This window comes from Podarcis tiliguerta (assembly GCF_965153285.1).
Source record: "Podarcis tiliguerta genome assembly, chromosome: 4".
Classification (NCBI taxonomy): Eukaryota; Metazoa; Chordata; class Lepidosauria; order Squamata; family Lacertidae; genus Podarcis; species Podarcis tiliguerta.
The window spans coordinates 12,873,347-12,894,807 of NC_139537.1; the positions used below are offsets into that span (position 1 = coordinate 12,873,347).

At 46.6% G+C, this 21,461-nt stretch overlaps 1 protein-coding gene across 1 annotated transcript in view; it reads left to right on the forward strand.

The window, feature by feature from the left end:
- CCDC81 (coiled-coil domain containing 81) overlaps positions 1–21,461 on the forward strand; it is a 35,294-nt gene that overhangs the window by 6,731 nt on the left and 7,102 nt on the right. Inside the window, exons 5-13 of the mRNA XM_083436475.1 lie at positions 1,730–1,815; positions 3,119–3,210; positions 3,977–4,094; positions 8,519–8,648; positions 10,700–10,846; positions 11,723–11,830; positions 13,899–14,068; positions 16,584–16,662; positions 20,366–20,592. Of these exons, the coding sequence (XP_083292601.1) occupies positions 1,730–1,815; positions 3,119–3,210; positions 3,977–4,094; positions 8,519–8,648; positions 10,700–10,846; positions 11,723–11,830; positions 13,899–14,068; positions 16,584–16,662; positions 20,366–20,592 (1,157 nt within the window). The remainder of the gene's footprint in view (positions 1–1,729; positions 1,816–3,118; positions 3,211–3,976; positions 4,095–8,518; positions 8,649–10,699; positions 10,847–11,722; positions 11,831–13,898; positions 14,069–16,583; positions 16,663–20,365; positions 20,593–21,461) is intronic.

Here is a 21,461-nt window from a genome sequence, read left to right on the forward strand (position 1 = left end):
GCTCCTGCCAACCTAGAAGTTCAAAAGCACACCAGTACAAGTAGATAAATAGGTACAACTGTGGCAGGAAGGTAAACAGTGTTTCTGTGTGCTCTGGTTTCCGTCACGGTGTTCCGTTGCGCCAGAAGCGCTTTAGTCATGCCATCCACATGACCCGGAAAGCTGTCTGTGAACAAACACCGGCTCCCTCAGCCCGAAAGTGAGATGAGCACTGCAACACCATAGTTGCTTTTGACTGGACTTAACCCTCCAGGGGTCCTTTACCTGCTGATAACGCCAAGGTTGCAGGTTCAATCCCCATATGGGACAGCTAGACTAGATGATCCAGAGGGTCTCTTCCAACTCTGTTTCTATGATTCTTCTATGATTTGTATTGTTGATGCAACACTAAGTACATTAGTTGGATGTATGTATAAAGGCAAAGGACCCCTGGACAATTAAGTCCAGTCAAAGGCGACTATGAGGTTGCGGCGTTCATCTTGCTTTCAGGCTGAGGGAGCCGGTGTTTGTCCACAGACAGCTTTCTGGGTCATGTGGCCATCATGACTTAAACCACTTCTGGCGCAATGGGACACCGTGATGGAAGCCAGAACGCATGGAAACACTGTTCACCTTCCTGCCGGAACGGTACCTATTTATTTACTTGCACTGGTGTGCTTTCAAACTGCTAGGTGGGCAGGAGCAGGGACAGAGTAATGGGGGCTTACTCCATTGCAGGGATTCGAACCACTGACCTTCTGATCGGCAAGCCCAAGAGGCTCAGTGATTTAGACCACAGCGCCACCTGCTTCTCCTAAGAACATAAAGAGAGCCTGCTGGCTCAGGCCAATGGCCCATCTAGTCCAGCATCCTGTTCTCACAGTGGCCAACCCTGGGTAATCTGCAAGCAGGATTCAAGCACCAGAGCCCTCTTTCCACTTGTGGTTTCCAGCAGCTGTGCTGCCTCAACTGTGGAAGAACAGCTATCAGGGCTAGGAGCCATAGATAACCCTCCCGCCATGAATTTGTCTAATCCTCCTCGAAAGCTGTCCAATTTGGTGGCCTTCACCACCTTCTGTGAGATCAGGTTCCATAGTTTAAAGATGTGCTGCTCATGGTTCCTTCAAGAGTGGATGACTGCAATGTGCTCTACGTGGGGCTTCCCTTCCACTTGATCCAGAAGCTACAGACAGGGCAGGATGCTGCAGCATAATTGCTAGTGGGAACGAGGCCTTGCCAGCATAGGACACCTGTGCTCAGAGGTCGACACTGGTTGCCAGTTTGCCACCAAGCCAAATTCAAGGTGTTGTTATTAGTATACAAAGCCCTTAACAACTTGGGACCAGTTTACTTGCAAGATCATCTTGCCCCAAATGTGCTCACCTGAGTGCTTTGATCTGCGGAACTGGCTCTGCTACAGGTACCACACAATACCTGTTCCACATTTGTACGAAATCGATCTTTTGGTGTAGCAGCACCTAGACTTCAGAACTCCCTGCCTATTTTCCAGCACCCGCTAAAACCATTTTTGTTTAGACAAGGTTACCCAGATGAGCCGAATGTTGATGTGCGTTCAAACCTGTTTTTAGTTTTGCCGATTTAATTTTCAAAAAGGTTTTAAATAGTTGCTTTCTGCTCTTTTACCGACAACCGTATTGTTTTATTCTCTTTGAGTTAACTTGTTTTTCTTTTACAGTCAAGCAGTGTATAAAAAAATATATATGAACCACCACCCCTTTTTTCATTATAGAGGCCAGGCACAGGGGACTCAGTGTTGTCAGCCAAAGAAACTGCTCTTCCACATTCATGCACCGGTAACGTGGTTTTGTTTCCAAGGTGGGTAGGCTCACCTGATCTGCACGTAGATTTCACGTAGATTTCACTGCACATAGATGGGATGGAAATTGCAAGTAGTTCAAAACACAGTTGCTGCCAGACTACTAGATGGTCCGGCTTCTGGGGAAGAGTGTCTGCAAGCCACAATGGCTGTGTTTTGCCCCTGCCATCAGAAATGTTATTCCTCTGAATACCAGTTTTCTGAGAATTGCAGTTGAATAACTGTTGGGTGAAGGGACACGGGTGGCGCTGTGGGTTAAACCACAGAGCCTAGGACTTGCCGATCAGAAGGTCAGCGGTTCGAATCCCCGTGATGGGGTGAGCTCCCGTTGCTCGGTCCCTGCTCCTGCCAACTAGCAGTTCGAAAGCCCGTCAAAGTGCAAGTAGATAAATAGGTACCGCTCCGGTGGGAAGGTAAACGGCGTTTCCGTGTGCTGCTCTGGTTCGCCAGAAGCGGCTTAGTCATGCTGGCCACATGACCCGGAAGCTGTACGCCGGCTCCCTCGGCCAATAAAGCGAGATGAGCGCCGCAACCCCAGAGTCGGCCACGACTGGACCTAATGGTCAGGGGTCCCTTTACCCTTTACTTAACTGTTGGGTGGATAATGATTACAAGCCCCTCCGACTGTCTTGGGCTGTATCATTTTACTTTTCAATTAGAGTAGATTTGACTGGTATGGTTTCAAATTGGACGGGGGTCTTAAGATTCCTACATTGAAGAGGGTTGGACTAGATGACCGCTGGGTCCCTTTCCACTCTACAGTTCCATTATTCCAATCTGCGTATTCCTTCTATGTTACTAAGTTTCTCTCCCTGTCCGCTACCTTAACCCTCTTACTTAGTTCCACATACATTGCTAAACTATTGGACCATCTAGCTCAATATTGTCTACTCTGGCTGCCAGCAGCTCTCCAGAGTCTCAGGTGAGGGCTCCAGACCTGTTGCTTGAGATCCTTTTAACTCTGTCCCCATCTGCCTTAGCCCATCTCTTTGTATCAGGGATGCTTCCAGGTTTGAGGTGACCCTTGGTAAAGGGCCCTCTGGTGGGTGCCACCACTTTAAATCTCACCCAGAGGTGGTGGACTCTCCTTTCTTGGAGGCCTCTAAGCAGATCACCTGATGGGGAGTCTTTCGTTGCTGTTCCTTCTTTGCAGGGGTTTGGACTAGAAGGTCTCTTGGGTCTCTTCCAGCTCTGCAAGTCCATGATAAATTCCCCACAATTCAACTTCCCCTTTTGGGTGTGTGGAAGAGGGCACACAAAGCCCTTTGTTTTGATTGATTTTCACCCTCTGCACCCTCACAGCCACCGTAGGGTTGAGATGGGAACCATCCCTGAAGAAGGTGAGAAGACCAGGAAGGAAAAGGAGCAGGCAGAGAAAGAAAACAGCAAAAAAGGTGGGGCAAGAGCCATTTTATTTTCATTTATTTCCTGATGTAAGGAAATATTTCCTGATATAAAGACTGATACGTCTTTACAGCGGCTGTCTTCCTGCACCACACCAGGACGTGTCCAAAATTGTCCTGGAAACAGGCTGCGTAGCATATCTCAGACATGACCTCAAGCAGAGATGGAAAAGCTCTGGAAATTTTGACATCTTTCAGGGCTGTGGGGAGACGACACCATTCCCCTCTATTTATTTATTTGTTCAGGAATATTTACACCCCGTCTACTAACCAACGTTTTTGAGGCAGCTTGCAAAAATAATTTACAGCAGTAGTCACTACAGAATGGCAAAGATATGTCTATGTCCCACCGCCTCCCCTTGTTGTCAGGTGCTCCAACAAATGTTGTTCTGCAACTGAATCTCCTCCCTTGTTGATAGAAAAAATATTTCCCCCTTAGGTTTTTTCCTCTCCTTCAAATTTTATTTACCAGTAAGCAAGATAAACTGAAGAGCTTACAGGACTTGGTTGGTTTTTAAATGGGACATTTGCGGGGAAAATAAAACTACACACATTTGCTTGTCGCATGTGTGTGCATGCGTGTTGCATTTTTCATCCATGGTTGAGTAGGGTTTTCACATGATTGCGATAGACTGGTGCAGTCCCTTAATCTCCGCCCCCCCCCAAATTTGCACTTTTCACAGCTAATTTTTCACGAGCTGCTTCAGTTCAGTCTGTGGAATTCTTACGCAACCTTCTGCTTCTCTCCTTCCTGTAGAAAATCTCTCGCCCAAGCGCCTTCTGTCTCGCCAGCTCATTTCTCCAGCCAAAGTCTCAGGGATCTGTTTGACCGAAGAGTATGAGAAGAACTTGAAGCCCAAGCTGCCTCTGCAAAGGTAAGATCTTGATTCTGAAGGCAGCAGGGAGGTTTCTCTCTCTCTGGTCCTGTGAAGATAAGAAGCTGCCTAGGATGGACTCCGACCACTTGTCAATCTAGCCCAGTGGCTTGCTCTGATTGGTTGCATCTCTCTAGGGCCCCAGGCTTTAGAGAGAAAGGCTTTGGGGAAAACAACTAGGACATGTTGGCCATATGGGTCCAGGCAGTGGCGTAGCGTGGGGGGTGCAGGGGGGGGCCGGCCGCACCGGGCGCAACATCTGGGGGGGGGGGCGCTCGCACTCGCAGCTCTCTGCCCCTACCTGGCTCACTCACTCTCTCTCACTGCAGTGCTGGCTGTGCGAATCCGATCCGAGCCGCCGGGTCGCCTCCCACTGTGGAGGGGAGGGTGCCAGGCGTGTGGTGCGGTGCGGAGAGAGAGCGAGGGACTATCTGGGGGAGGGACAGTGCAGCGGGGGGGAGGGCAAATTACTTGCCTTGCCCCGGGTGCTGACAACCCACGCTACGCCACTGCGTCCAGGTCATCAGTTCTTGCTTTTCCACCTCCCCACCTGTCTTCTGTCTTCTTTGGCGATCACTTGTAGCCGAGTAAGATTGTCTTCCATAAACACGGTTTTAACAATGAGTCTGTAGGTGACTGTGGAGGCCAGTTCTGGATCCACACTTCCTTCCACAGTGGGGACATAGGTTTCCAGGTGGAAGTTGATCATGGTGAGAGTTTGCCAAACATGCCTTCCTCTTAGCACGTTTCTCCCTTGTGTCCTGAGTTCAAGCATCTTCAAAGCCCATGACACCTTTGGTAAAGGCTGTTCTCCAACTGGAGCGCTTGCAGGCCAGTCTTTCCCAGTTGTCGGTGTTTATACCACATTTTTAAAGATTTGCCTTGAGAGAGTTTGAACCTCTTTTGCTGACCACCAGCATTACGCTTCCCATTGTTAAGTTCGGTATAGAGGACAGTGGTACCTCGGGGAACAGACACTTCAGGTTACAGACTCCGCTAACACAGAAATAGTACCTCGGGTTAAGAACTTTACTTCAGGATGAGAACAGAAATCGTGTGGTGGCAGCGGGAGGCCCCATTAGCTAAAGTGGTACCTCAGGTTAAGAACAGTTTCAGGTTAAGAATGGACCTCCAGAACGAATTAAGTTCTTAACCCGAGGTACCACTGTAGTTGCTTTGGAAGACGATAATCAGGCATCCACACAACATGACCAGTTCAACAAAGTTGATGTTGAAGAGTCATTGCTTCAACACTGGTGATCTTCGCTTCTTCCAGTACACTGGCATTAGTTCGCCTGTCTTCCCAAATGATGTGTAATTTTTTTTGGAAACACTGTTGATGGAATCTCTGCCTGTATTACAACTGCCACAGCTGTGAGCCTCCAGATGTTGTTGAACTACAGCTCCATCTCCAGGGACCCATGGCCATCCTGGCTGGCACTGATGGGAGTTGTAGCCAAAAATACCTGGAGAGCAACAGGTAGGGAAAGCCTGGTCTAAGTTTTAAACATTCAGGGTGGTCTGTGAATGCTTTCATGCATCTTATTCCCCCACTGAGACGTGTGGGTGTCCCATCTCATTTTCCTGTGCACTTTAAATACGAGAATCTTCAGGGTCAAGAGGTGTCTGTTTGGTTTTCTGTCTGAGATAGTAGCCCAGCTCAAACGGACAGTGTGGTCAAATGTTTTGCCCTCGCCTTCTCCCTCTCCCTGCCATGCACAGATATACATGTTGCAATACTTTTTTAAAGAAGAATGAATCATAGAATCATAGAGTTGGAAGAGACCACAAGGGCCATCGAGTCCAACCCCAATGACAATGGAGCCTGTGGGATCTCTAGCAATTTTAATATAGAATTGAGTCAGAACATTGGGCTCATAGAAATCTGCCTCCAGAACTGGGATTTGGTGGAAAAGTTTGACCTCGAATGGGTTCATAAACCCTGCAACGCCCACTGGTTGTCCCCTGCAAATCCACCCCATTTATATTGCTGGGCCCATTTATGATTCTGCCACTTGGTTGCTTCTTGTTTAAGCTGCCAGGGTTTCATTTGCAGGAGGGAATTGAGAGATGCCGAAAGGGTTAAGCAGCTGCCTCCTGCCCAGTGATTTCAGCCTACAAGTGCTTCTCTTCCCCCCTCATCAGTCTCCAAAATACAGAAATGCAGGGTTGGGGCCCCATTTGCACTCCTATCTAATTTGGCCCGCAGGGATTCAGTCTAGTGCTATTGTTGATTCAGACAAGGAGTTTGCATCTTCACGAAGTCACAAAAACCTTCCTTCTTGTGCAAGATGTTCTGTGGGGTGCAGGTCACCCTTTCAACGTAGAGTCTGCTTTGGTTTTCTTCCCTTCCCTATATTCTCTGCAGCAGCTATTGTGCAGCTGAACAACAAAGTATAATTGAAGAGACTCAGGATCCTCTTTCTCGATCGGGGGCAAATTCTATCCTCCCTCTTGATGACAAGACACTGTTTGGTTTCGACAAGGTCAAAGTCCTCGGCGCTGAAAGGCTTTTTAAATGTTTTAAGGGCTCGTCTGAGGCGTTGTGTGAGAGGCCAACAGTTGCTCTCCGAAGCCACTGAAAAATGGATTTGCCAGCAATTAAAGATGTAGGAGAACTTTTGTCCTTAACTGGAAGAGATCCTTTGTTCGGGGCTGAGGGAAATTGGAGGAGATAAACCAGAGACCTCTTCCATTATTTGTGGGTTAACATGGAGGCATCTTCTTTGCAAGAGAAGCTGATTATAATGTTGCACACAACAGACGGCACCAAAGATGAGGAGGCCGATAGAATTTCAACTTGCCCTCTTTGCATTCTGTTTATTTAGATAATGGCGTTCAGCACGCCTGCTGCTTTGATCCTACCCTTCTCTTCAGGGGAAGGAGGTCTCGGGTATAGACTGCCCTTAAAGGGACTGGGCAGTGCCGACGCTGGTGTTTCTGTTAGGATTCTTGCTCCGCGATTGCAGTCATGGGATTGTTGTCTATCACATGATGGTGTATGTTTTCATTCCACAGTGTGGGAAGTGCTGGAGACAGGATGTTTTGTGTTACTGTATTCCGGAAAGTGGGACTATTGTCCTTTGTCCTTTTTTCTTTGCTGTCTGGTGAGAAGCTAAGTCAGAATGCTCCGAGTGTATTATATGTAAATAAAAGTAGATTAGCCAAAATACTGTGCTACTGAGTTCTGTTACGCAAACTGCGAATACTCTGCAGGTTCCCTAAGCGTGCTAATGCCTTTTGGCATCAGTCACTGTGATGTTCGGGCTGGAGAAAGCTTTTAAAGCTCCCAAACAACTGACCAGGAGAGAGAACATGCTAGTCAGGCATGTTTCTCTGTCAGGGTCCTACACAAGTGTAAAGGTAAAGGTAAAGGGATCCCTGACCATTAGGTCCAGTCGTGACCGACTCTGGGGTTGCGGCGCTCATCTCGCTTTATTGGCCGAGGGAGCCGGTATACAGCTTCCGGGTCATGTGGCCAGCATAACTAAGCCGCTTCTGGTGAACCAGAGCAGCGCATGGAAACGCCGTTTACCTTCCCACTGGAGCGGTACATATTTATCTACTTGCCCTTGACGTGCTTTCGAACTGCTAGGTTGGCAGGAGCAGGTGACTGAGCAACGGGAGCTCACCCCGTCACAGGGATTCGAACCACCGACCTTCTGATCAGCAAGTCCTAGGCTCTGTGGTTTAACCCGCAGCGCCACCCGCATCCCATCACAAGTGTGTTGTTGTTTAGTTGTTCAGTCGTATCCGACTCTTCGTGACCCCATGGACCAGAGCACGCCAGGCACTCCTGTCTTCCACTGCTACCCGCAGTTTGGTCAGATTCATGTTTGTAGCTTCGAGAACACTGTCTAACCAATCATCACAGCGACCGATGCCAACAGACATTGGCACACTTAGGGATCTGCAGAGTCTTCGCAGCTTGCGTAACAGACCTCAGCAACCAGCATTTTGGCTAATCTACTTTATTTACATATAAACACACAGGGAGCACTGCAACATGGCTCCCTCTCTCTCTAGCATCAGACAGCAAAGAGAAAGAACAAAGGACAATAGTCCCGCTTAACGGAACACAGTAACACAAACATCCTGTCTCCATCACTTCCCACTCTGTGGAGTCAAAACATACCACATCATGTGATAGACAACAATCCTATGACTGCAGTCATGGAGCAGGAATTCTAACAGATCCCTCTAAGGATGGTGAGGGCAGCGGTGTTAGCGCGATGGAAGCCCAAATCCTTACTCAAGGCTCCAGAGTTTGCTAGGGATTGAGCAACATTCAGGTTAAGCTCGTCCAACTTCCGATCCCACTGTCAAGGCGGAAGTCGGGACAGACACTCTCGCCTTCTCCAGAGACACAGTCCCGTGTTTGGCATGCATAAAACTCCTGCTGGCCATGTTTTTGTGTTCTCCAGGCAAGGACCGACAACAACGCCTGCTCCTGAAGCCCCGAAGACAGAGCAAGAAGCCAGCCCCGCCAAAATTCCTGCCCTCAGACCCCGGACTCCATCCCCCATTTGTCAAGATCATGGTAGGGCAGGCCAGGTATAATACGTAGCTTTTCCTCCTTTTTCGTCTATATCTGTGCAGGGCCAAATAGGCATGGCCTTTGGTAGGGGACGGAAGTCGGCAGCTGGCAGCCTGCGACACATATTTGGCCCATTGCTTACATATATATATGGAGGTTCACAGATTAGCCACGCCTGCAGTCTGAGGACCCTGTGATGCACATTTCTTATATATGACACTTCTTTTGCCTTTATGGCAATGCTCTAGTCATTGCACCTACTTGAAAAGAGGCTTTTTAAACAAGCAAGGAGCAGATCTGTATTGGAATGCTGAACAAACAATAGCTTTTGCCTGTGCAAACACCACCAAGAATTTCTGAGCTGGAGCAAAATTTGTGCTTGTTTTTCCTAGATAGATTTAGGAGGGTGGGATGTCAGGGATGCAGTCTTGTTTTGTCCTAGTTCCTAACATCTCTTGTGGTGCTTTGGTGGGGGCATGAGCGGTGATGCGCATGCTTGCGTACAAAGCATGCGCAAGGCAAAAGAACCCACCTTGGCGCTTTTGTACCTATTGGGGAAGTGTGGATTTAGAAGAGTTGTGGCTGAGAAGTGTTTCAGCCCTGCATTTTCAAAACCACCGCCCCAGGGTGCACATTTTGAATATGCTTGTGTGCATCCTTTGGCAACTCAAACACTAACGCAATTCTTGTGCCATTTCCTTTTTGCTGCAAAAACGACTGGACTGGACCACTGCAATGCGTTAAACATCTTTGAAGACCTCTTGTGGCCCCTAGAAGTCTGCCCAGAAAGAAAATGCAGCTCTCAGGCTGTAAAGTTTTCCCTATAGCTGTTCCAGTGCTAGTAATAGCCCAACAACACTCCTCCACAACCCTGTATTTCACTATTTGGGCGGTTTACTGTGATGGAAATATAATAATTGAGCATTTGCAGCCCTCTAATGTTACCCTCAAATCTGCCACCAGAGACACCCTACTCTCCATAATGGACAAGGTGCAGTCGTGCCAAGTCAAGTTTTACCTACTGAAAGCAACTAGCCTTTATAAATTTTCATTTCTGAAGCTCTTTTCTGCCTACATTTCTGAGGAACTCAAGTCAGAGGGAAGTTTGGAGCTGATGTGCTATTTCAATGTATTGGTGACTAACTTGTGTTAATTTTTTGGTACCCTGAGGCAATAACAGCCTTAGGTTTTTAAAGCAAAGGTTTTCAACCTTTTTGGGTCCACGGCTCCCTTGACCAGCTGCATTCTTTCTTTGGCACCCCTGTGGGGCTCAGGAGCCCAGTTATGTCACCCCTTGCCTGCAGGGCCAGCAGCCTCTCACCCCTTTTCGGACACCCTCGCTTGTGGAGTGTTCCCTCAGCCTCCTCTTCTCTCTCCTTGGGAGTCCTCCGGGCAGCCACAGCTGACACCTCTGGTCTCTGAACTGCCCCCCCACCTGCCCCAAAGAGAGGTGCCTTTTCACACTGCCCCACAGGGGCCTGGGAAGCACCCCCTGGCCAGCCCCAGAGGACCATTTGCCTGGAGAGCTTGTAGCCAGGGCTGCTGCTGCTGCAACAAACAGTTGTGCAAGCCTTTGGGCGGCAAAGACACAAGAGGGCATCAGAGGAAGGGAGGGAAGGAAAGAGGAACAGAGGCCAGGGTTGCCCATGGCAACCCTGACCCTCATTCAAGGCATCCCAGGGTGCCATGGCACACTGGTTGAAAACCACAGATTTAAAGAGATTTAGCCCCTTCAGAGAATAGGTAAACGATCTTCCTGTTTCCGTTGTTTAAAAGGACTCATAGTTAAAGCTGACCACAGTTTGCTGGTTTGATCAACACACTAAACTGTGGTTAGTGGAAACCGGAAGCAAAAGCTTCTAAACGCCTCTTCCACAGCCACACTGGAGGAGGAGGAGGAGGAGGGAAAGGAGAGAGTGAGAGCCCAAGGCTTGCTGCGGCTTATTCTCATCATGCCAAATTATGGTTTAGTACATCGTCTGAACACTGGAGTCGACAAGCTAAAAGCGGCAAAATCAAGCCTTCAAATCAATAATGCCTCTGTGCCTTGTACTATCTGCATTCCCAGGAAATGTGCTACTTGTGCATGCAGCGTGCTCAGAGGAGCATCCCTTTGTACTTGGGTGAAGAGAAGAGGAAGAAAGAGAGGGAAGAAGACAGGATATTGGCACAGTATCAGGCTCTAAAGGATCACGAAGCCTTTCAGAGGCAGCTGGTAAGGCGGCACAAGAATAAAAACAACACCCTTTTCTTCTGCTTCTCATTAGAAAAAAAAAAGGGGCAGATCTTTTGAACAAGAAAGGGGAGGCTTGTTCTACTGAGGATGGATTCACACATGCAGAAATGCCTGTATTAAGCGGAAATTGGGCATGAAATTGCAAAAATTAGTGGCAGTAGCATACGAAAATGCATTATATTAGGGGGAATGGCTTGCAGAAATGTGCATATTTGTCAAAACTGCAAGCACACCTGTTTGCTGTAGGAGAAGACCCCCCCCCCTCAGAAGCTGATGAATTTTCATGGAAATTAAAAGTTGCCAGTTGTTGTGGAAATGTGGAGAAATGAATTTAACATTGGGAAAATGAGAAACTGGCATATTTGTTTGTTCCTGGTCTCTGAATAAGGCAGCATCTTATGTTCACTGCTACTGGTGTGTAGAGGTTGCTTGTTCGAGAACATCCCCTGGGTTAAAGTCTACATGCAGGTGCAAAGCTAATATATCTAGGGGAAGAATTAGACTGAGAGAGTAAGAGAAAGTGTTGGGTGTGTTGCCTTTCTAGAGAACGAAACCTTGTTTGTTGGGGCTTTCTCACACCTTTTTGCCATTTTTTTTGTAAGTTGCTTTGGGTTGCCTTGGGGATGAAAAGGCAACTAACAAACTTAACAAATAAAAATAACAATGAATAAATAAATAATCCCCCTGCTCTGCCACCGTTCACCTCAAATGCATCTATAAGGATGCTGAGAGGGAGAGATTGCATTGCACGTTTAAGGCAAAGCATTATTGTAAGCTGTCGGTTTCTCAGCCCCTTTTATTCTGCCCTTCCCTTTTCACTTTGAATGCACCTCCGGCAAATCTCCTCCACCACAGATGCGAGCGATGACAAATCGAGAAGAGAACCAGAGAATTGCGGCTTTTAACCTCGGGGTTGCCGAAGCCACCAGGAACCACAAGAATGATAAAGCTTTGGACAGCTATGTGAGTTCATGCCCCCTATGATAGTCTAACTGCCCTGGCATCTCTGGTCAAAGTGGGAGGTGCTCTGAAATAGCTCAGTACTTATTTTCTCCAAATTCCAGGGCAATACCAGGGCAGGGTGCAATAATATAAATGAAAACAATCCATGAATACATTCGTAATACAGTGGTACCTTGGTTCTCAAACTTAATCCCTTTCCAGAAGTCTGTTCCAAAATCAAAGCGTTCCAAAGCCAAGGTGCGCTTTCCCATAGAAAGTCATGCAAGACAGATTAATCCATTCTAGACTATTGAAAACAACAACAACAAGAAGAGTTTGGATTTGATATCCCGCTTTATCACTACCCGAAGGAGTCTCAAAGCGGCTAACATTCTCCTTTCCCTTCCTCCCCCACAACAAACACTCTGTGAGGTGAGTGGGGCTGAGAGACTTCAAAGAAGTGTGACTGGCCCAAGGTCACCCAGCAGCTGCATGTGGAGGAGCGGAGACGCGAACCCGGTTCCCCAGATTACGAGACTACCGCTCTTAACCACTACACCACACTGGCTCCCTGACCCCTAAAACAGCAATTTAACATGAATTTTACTAACGAGACCATTGATCCATAAAATGAAAGCAATAATCAATGTACCGTACTATAAAATAAATAAGACAGTATTGTAGATGATTAAAAATAAATCTTACCTGCACTGATAGTCATTGTTTGGATGGGGGGCTTTTATCCAATTTCACAGCCACACAATCAATCATGCAATCAATCAATCAATCAGTCAGTCAGTGGCTGAACTGGGTTCCACACAGTCACAAAAACAAATTAACCAAAAAAGCCTTAAAAACAAAAACGCAACAAATAGCAAAAACAAAAGCACCAAACTTAATCCATTCTGGAAGTCCATTTGACTTCTGAAATGTTCAAAAACCAAGACGCAGTTTCTGATTGGTGCGGGTGCCCCAGAAACAATAGCCAACAGCTGCATTGGATGTTCAGCTTCCAAAAAACGTTTGAAAACTGGAACGCCTACTTCCAGGTTTTTGGTGTTTGAGAACCAAGGCATTTGAGAACCAAGGTATCACTGTAGTGTTCAGAATATGACCAATCCCTCAACCTTAGCAACAGCAGATTCTCCCTCCCCCACACCGGGACTGTACTCTGGGATTACCACTAATGCCATTGATTTATTTATTACATGAATAGCCCAGCTTTCCTCCAAGGAGCTCTAGGTGGCACACTTGGTCCATGCTTTCTTCACAACAGCCCTGTGAGGTGGGCAAGACCAGAAGATGGTGACTGTTCCAAAGCCACCCAGTGGTGCATCATGGCGCACGGGGGATTTGAACCCGAGTCTCCCAGGTCCTGTGGGACGCGGGTGGCGCTGTGGGTAAAAGCCTCAGCGCCTAGGGCTTGCCGATCGAAAGGTCGGCAGTTCGAATCCCTGCGGCGGGGTGCGCTCCCGTCGTTCGGTCCCAGGGCCTGCCAACCTAGCAGTTCGAAAGCACTCCCGGGTGCAAGTAGATACATAGGGACTGCTTACTAGCGGGAAGGTAAACGGCGTTTCCGTGTGTGGCTCTGGCTCGCCAGAGCAGCTTGTCACACTGGCCACGTGACCCGGAAGTGTCTCCGGACAGCGCTGGCTCCTGGCCTATATAGTGAGATGAGCGCACAACCCTAGAGTCTGTCAAGACTGGCCCATACGGGCAGGGGTACCTTTACCTTTACCTTTTACTCCCAGGTCCTGGTTTAACCTCTAACTGCTATACTGCACTGGTTCTCATCTCTTTGGGGGTTTTCAACAGGTGCAATTTTGTCATGGGGAAGAGACATTTCAGGCCGTGGCTAGAGGCAAGAGCGTATGCTTTGCATGCAGAAGGGCCTGGGTTCAGTCCCCAGCATCTCCAGTGGGACTAGAGAGCTGCTGCCAGTCCGTGTTGGCAATGCTGAGCTACAAGGACCTGATGGCCTGGCTCAGTCTAAGGCAGCTTCCTGTGTTTCTGTGATGGTTGGGAATTCCTTCAATGCACAAGATTGGATGAGGGCTTCTCAACCGACGGGTGCCTCTCTCCTGAACAGAAATCGTACATCTTTGAGAAGAGGCCAACCAGTGCCACCATTCAGCAAAAGCAAGAGGTGTATGCACAACAGCTGGGGAAGCAAGTGGACGACAAGATGGCCAGAGAGTTGAAGCTGAGGCAGGATCAGGACCTCATTGACCGTCTGGAGCAAGTGCAGCTGGCAGAAGAGTAAGTCTTCTGGGATGAGTTGTCCCTGTAGGCCAGGGTCTCCCAAACTTGGGTCTCCAGGGACTCAGCTGTTGTTGTTTAGTCGTTTAGTCGTGTCCGACTCTTCGTGACCCCATGGACCAGAGCACGCCAGGCACTCCAGTCTTCCACTGCCTTCCTCAGTTTGGTCAAACTCATGCTGGTAGCTTTGAGAACACTCTCCAACCATCTTGTCCTCTGTCGTCCCCTTCTGCTTGTGCCCTCAATCTTTCCCAACATCAAGGTCTTTTCCAAGGAGTCTTCTCTTCTCATGAGGTGGCCAAAGTATTGGAGCCTCAGCTTCAGGATCTGTCCTTCCAGTGAGCACTCAGGGCTGATTTCCTTAAGAATGGATAGGATTGATCTTCTTGCAGTCCATGGGACTCTCAAGAGTCTCCTCTAGCACCATAATTCAAAAGCATCAATTCTTCGGCGATCGGCCTTCTTTATGGTCCAGCTCTCACTTCCATACATCACTACTGGGAAAACCATAGCTTTAACTATACGGACTTTTGTCGGCAAGCTACACAGCTGCAAATGAAACGTTTCAAACGCGTTGTAAAGTGCAATATACAAATGTGACACTAGATGGCGACAGTGAGCTATGTGAAATTCAATGTGTTTTTCAAATCTTTTTTTTTAAAAAAACCAAATCATTTTCACAGCGGTTTTTTTATTTGTGTGTAGATTCCACCCAGCTGTTTTTAGACTGCAGTTCCCATCATCCCTGACTGCTGGTCCTGCTAGCTGGTAATGATGGGAGTTGTAGTCCAAAAACAGCCGGAGACCCAAGAAAACACTGCTGTAGATGTTCCTTTCTCAAGGTGTGAAGCAGCCTGCCCCACCCTGGTGCCCTCCATATGTTGGTGGACTACAACGCCCATCATACCTGAGCATTAGTCACAGTAACAGGCTCCTGGGAGTTGTAGTCCGAAACCTCTGGAAGGCACTAGATTGGTGAGCTGCAGGTGACATCAGATATTTTCATATCTGCTTTATGGGCTGCTTTAAGAGCTGCAGAGAGATATCGGGTATTTTCACATTTTACCAAAAAAGGGCCAGAAGAATTTACTTCCTAAATAGAAATAGAAACAAAATTGTTTAAACATAATGTGCTAGCTAAAATAGAGATGTATAACCAAGTCAATCAGAACTCTGATTCGCTTTCCAGGGCAAGACCACAATTTATTTCCTCTCCCTCCTTTCTAAAATTTCTGTTGGGTTTAGTTTCTACTTTTTCATGTTTTAAAAGCTAATGGGTATATATTTAAACTAAAGATTTTAATAAACGAAGAAGAGAAGACTGACGATGTCTCAGGTGTCAGGAGTGGGATAATATTCAACTGCCTATTTGTCAGAACAGCACCTCTGTACACTTCAGGGAAACAGAGAGCCTTAGGGCTCTGGACCTGAACAAGTATAAGATTTTTATTTTTTATTTTTTATTTTTTAATGAAAATTGTCAACCCTGTTGTAAAGTGGCCTGAAATAATTCCTACATTGTCAACCACTGGGCAGGAGTAAATCCTGTACAGTAATTTGGAACTGTGTGTGAAAAAAATAACAGATATAACAATACAATGAGTCTAATCGGAAGTCAAATGTGTTTATTTTCTTCTTTTAATTCTATCTTTCTTTATTTTTATTTTCCTCTCTTTCCTCTCTTCTTTTCTCACCTTCTTTTGGTCTTTTTCTTTTTGATTTGCTAATAAAGAGATATAAGTTAAATATGAAAATTTGACTAAGTTAAAGCGATGTTTTGTAATTTGTTAACTATTGTTAAAGATGATCAATTGTCATGAACTGATGTACAGTGGTACCCCGCAAGACGAATGCCTCGGAAGACGAAAAACTCGCAAGACGAAAGAGTTTTTCGTTTTCTGAGGTGCTTTGCAAGACGGATTTTTCTAAGGGCTTGCTTCGCTAGACGAAACGGCCCTGCCTCTAGTGTCATGGCGACGGTCACTGCACGCACGCTCGCTTCCCCGCTCCTCCGGCTCCCTCCCACCTTCCGGCTGACGGCTCCTCCAGCTCCCTCCGACCTTCCGGCTGACGGCCGACCTTCTGGCTGCCTCGCGCCGCTGCCCACCCCCCTCACGCGCTCCCCTCAGAGAGCCGTTGCCGCCAGCGCCTCTCTCTCCCTGGAGTCGCGCTCCTGAGCCCCGCCGCCCTCCAGCAGCCGCGTTGCACGGTGGCCACAACGCGTGGGTGAGTCTGAGGTACCGACTGCGGCAGCTGTCCTGCTTCTCCCCGCCCCTCCACGCCGTTGTCAGTGTTTAAATGAAGTGGTGCTTCACAAGACGAAAAAACTAGTACAACGAAAAAACTCACGGAACGAATTAATTTCGTCTTGCAAGGCACCACTGTATTAGTTATTGTGGATTTTTTTGTTATTGTTGAATCTCAAAAGTTATTTTAAGCTTTTTTTAAAAAAGGAGTGAATCCTGCTGAAATTTGGTTGGCCGAATGCTACACATGTTCCTCTTTCTCTTTTTAGGTTAGCTGCCCAAAGAACAAAATACCTGAAGGACAAAATGGAAGAAACAAAGTGTTATAAGAGAGCGCTGGACACGCAGGTAAAAATGAGGGATGCCAGTTAACAATGCAACCCCCCAGGTGTGTTTATTCAGAAGGGAATCTTGTTAAGTTCAGTGGAGCTTCCTCCAAGATAAGTGGATATGGTGCTGCAGCCTCATTGAATGAACCGAAGACCTATTATTATTATTATTATTATTATTATTATTAAAAACTCAGGGTGAATTTTAGGCTGTAGAGCTACATAGAGGAGCTGACTGATTGCCTCCTTTCAAAAAAGCATCATGAAAAAGAAGCTTGGCTTCTCTAATCTCAAGGTTGTGGGTTCGAGTTGGGCAAAAAAGATTCCTGCATTGCAGGGGGTTGGGCTAGATGACCCTCAGGGTCCCTTCCACCTTTGTGATTCTATGATTTCCACCTGCGATTCCCAGGAACTAGAATTCAGAAGTATACAGCCTCTGAGGAGAGATTGAACTATAGTCGTTGTGGCTACTAGGTGTTGATAGCCTTATCCTCCACGAATTTGTCTAATCTTCTTTTAAAGCCATCTTGTAAATCTGCTCCCTAGGTTTGGGGGTGGGCACCCATAACAGATTTCGGGGACACATGGAGATTTCACAGGGAGAGAATCTAATGGAATTTCCATCGTGCAGCTAAACTCCTTGTGCCAGAAGAACTGTTTGGCTGGATACTGCCCACAGCCTTAAAGGTGTTGAATTTAGCAGTGCTTTGTTGCCTGAAAACTCTTATTAGCAAGATTTAAGGTATATTATTTAGCAACAACAACAACAACAAACAAGAAAAAACACCCAAACCTTTCAATTAAATCTGGCTCATAGTTTAAAAATTCCTCCTAGGCCCCCCTCTATATCTTGTAATTTGCGCAGAATTTCATTCATAGCTTTGATCATTCAAAGGGTCATTTCACCATGGCTGTCAACATTTCCCATTTTTAAAGGGAAATTCCCTTATTCCGAATAGGATTCCTCGCAAGAAAAGGGAAAAGTTGGCAGCTATGCATTTCACACGTCATACAGCTTATCTAAACTCCGACATAAATTGGATGCACGGGTCTTTTTATATCACTGCATTTTGTATGTTTCCAATTCTAATTACATTCATTACAAAATGGCTCAAAAGTTAAATAAATACTGTATAGAAAGGTAGAAAATTTCTCATTGCAAGTCTTCAGACAACCCTGCTAGTGATGTTAATTGCTTATGATAATCTTTCAAATATTGTATAAATTTACTCCAGTCCTTTTGGAATACTTGATTATGCATACATAAACAGTCTTTTATCTTCCCTTTTATTCTGTGTATTAGGCATACAAATAGCAAATTGTTTTATTTATTTATTATTTCACCTTCCCCATATATGTGTCAAGACCACATACACAAGATAATACAAACAGTTAAAACAGCACAGAAAATAACAGCAAAATAAATTTAAAAGCGGAACAAAGTACAGTAAAACAAAGTACAGTACACCATGGCAGAGGCCTGTTTTAGAATCGGATAACCGTAAAGTTGGAAGAGGACCCCAAGGCCATCTACCGATTTCCCAAAATACCCCACAGGCGACATTTTTGCCGGTTAAATCCCAGACATGTCCAGGAAATTCCATATGTATGGCAACCTTAATTTAATTCTGCAATGCAGGAATCTGAACTAAAGCATCCATGACAGTTGACCACCCAACCTCTGCTTAGAAACCTCCAAGGAAGGAGAGTCCACAAGCTCCCCAGAGAGACCGTTCCACTGTTGAACAGCTCTTGCTGTCAGAAAGTTCTTGTGTTTAGTCGAAATCTCCTTCCTTGGAGCTTGAAGTCATTGGTTTGGGAAGTCATTGAGAAAACAAGCTTGCTCCATCCACCTTCCATGTGGTGATCACACAGGGTCCCCGGACGTTTAACGGTCTCTTGATCCCTGTGCCACCACTGTGCTTGCTTCCCCGCTGCCGCCAACTAGTTACTCTCTGGTAAAACACTGGGTTCAGTCAGTTGTTAAAAGTGAACCGAAAAAACAAGTTTATTTTCCAAACATTAACAAGTTTATGGTTTCTCCGATAATATTCCTGTCAGTATCTTAACTTTAGTTTCCTTACCGGCCTATACCTTCCTAATACCTTCTGACTGATTATCTCAACTGTTTGACTGAGTCCTCTTAAGAAATTCTCTCACACCAGATCAGCCCAACCCACAGACTTATCTTCCCTCTCTCATCTAACTCCAGACTGTCTTCTCAACCACTCTAACTCCTCCAAAAAACCCTCTATGCTTAAACCTTATACACAGTTAACTCTGCCCCCTGGGTTGCCATTGGTTAGTCATTTTATAATTACAGTGGTGCCTCGCAAGACAAAAAGAATCCGTTCCGTGAGTCTCTTCGTCTAGCGGTTTTTTCATCTTGCAAAGCAAGCCCATTAGCGGATTAGCGCGATTAGCGGTTTAGCGGCTATTAGCGGCTATTAGCAGCTATTAAAGGTTTAAGGGATTAGCGGATTAGCTGCTAAAAGGCTATTAGCAGCTTAGTGCCTTAGAAAAAGGGGGTGGGGAGCGAAAAAAACACCCCAGGAATCGCAAGACATTTTCGTCTTGCGAAGCAAGCCCATAGCAAATTCGTCCTGCGAAGCACCTCCAAAACGGAAAACCCTTTCGTCTAGCGGGTTTTCCGTCTTGCGAAGCACCACTGTAGTTAACCCTTTCCCTATGAACCCAGTATGATGTCACACACCTAGGAGGGCAAACGCCACACAGCCCTTGAGATATTTGAAGATGGCTGTCATATCTCCTCTCAGTTTCCTCTTTGCCAGGCTAAATGAAATATACTCGGAGTCGAGTGTGGATTTCATGCTCTTTATTCAGCTCATAGTAGTGAGGAATGGGAGTTCCCCCGAAATGTCTGCTTTATATACAGTGGTACCTCGGGTTACATATGCTTCAGATTACAGACTCTGCTAACCCAGAAATATTACCTCAGGTTAAGAACTTTGCTTCAGAATGAGAACAGAAACATTAGCTAAAGTGGTGTTTCAGGTTAAGAACAGTTTCAGGTTAAGAACAGACCTCCAGAACGAATTAAGTTCTTAACCTGAGGTACTACTGTACATTATTTACACAATGGGCCCCACGTGATTGGCTAGTTCCGGGATTCACCTGTAGGCCAATCAGGTTGTGGATTCACTTCCACATGGAGTTGGATAGGGTGGCTCCTGCGGACCAATCAGACTGCTGCATTCTGAATCGTATTGTTCTAGGACCAATCGGGCTGCTGCAATTTGAATCCTATTCAACTCAGTACAGTGGTACCTCGGGTTACATACACTTCAGGTTACATATGCTTCAGGTTACACACTCCGCTAACCCAGAAATAGTGCTTCAGGTTAAGAACTTTGCTTCAGGATGAGAACAGAAATTGTGCTCCGGCAGCGCGGCAGCAGCGGGAGGCCCCATTAGCTAAAGTGGTGCTTCAGGTTAAGAACAGTTTCAGGTTAAGAACGGACCTCCGGAACGAATTAAGTACTTAACTTGAGGTACCACTGTACATAACACTAAACATCCTGCACTCTCTCAACTGTTCCTCATAAGGCTTGGTTTGCCTTATCCACACGTTCTGTCTTCACACGTGGTATAGATCACGGTGTACGTGGCTCCGTAGTTCCTGTTTCTGCTTCCTTACGAAAGAAGCAGGCGTAAGAGGAAAGAATAAGGCTCATTTTTCGCCCTCTCAAATTTGGACCCAGATTAAGATGAGGCCAGCTCCGTTGCCGCAGTGCGAGCCTGATTCGGCCGGGGTCATCTTTGGGAAGAACGACATGAATAACGAAAGAATGGGAGAAGAAAAGAAGCGCTGCCAGGAATATTCCAAATGCCAGCTGCAGGCGGCTGCGGAACGCAAGCGGGCAGCCATCCTCAGAGAGCTGATCGATCAGAGAAGAGCAGCAGAGATGCTTCAGAGAACGAAGGAACAGTAAGAACACAAAATGGTTGCGATGATTATCCAGAGCATTTTTATCCTGCCCCCAAAGGCTCCCAGGAATCAGTAATAAGAAAGTAATAAGAAATGGGTTGGGAAGAAATAATGCAAACTCAGGCATTATTTCTTAGCTGCAAAGTTCTTGTAATTAGGCAGTGGGAGGGTGTCTCCTTCAGGCAGCAGACTTCTGGGTTTACGGACAGGTCAACAAGTTGCTTAAATATATATATATATATATATATATATATATGCAGGTTTTGGTGTCCTCGGGTGTCTTCCCGTGTAAAAGTTGGGGTGTCTAGGCGACGTTTCGACGAGGTCTCACTCGTCATCTTCAGGCTGGTGCTTTCGGCTTCTTGTTACTGGAACAGAGCAGGATCTCAGTGTTTGAGTTCCTATAAATACTGTTGAGGAGGTGTGGTGTATAGCCTCCAATGTTCTGGGCAGAGAGGAGGTTCCCAGGCTAGTGTGCCTTTTCTTCTTTTGTTCCTTAATTACTTGAGGGATATCTTGAGTGATTTCTTGAGTGATTTCCTGAATCCCACTTAGGTGGGTCATTAGGTGTGGATTAGTTGCTAAAGCCTTCGTGTCTTGAACTCTTGAACTTTGTGAAGAGTTTTTCTGAGAAGATGGCTGTACTGCACTTGGTTGTGCTCTGGCTTGGCTTCGTGTATAGGGGCGAGCTGTGGTTTTGTGGCCTGTGCCAGCCAGATCTGTGTAGGGATTGCAGGGGGGTGCAGCATCCGGAGGTGCCACCCTGGTTTGGCTACTGGATGGTGTCTGTAATTTATCTGTGGAGAGGGTCTGGGTTTGGGTCTGGTGTGGTTGATTGGTGATGGCGTTCTGTGTGCCTCTGGATCTGG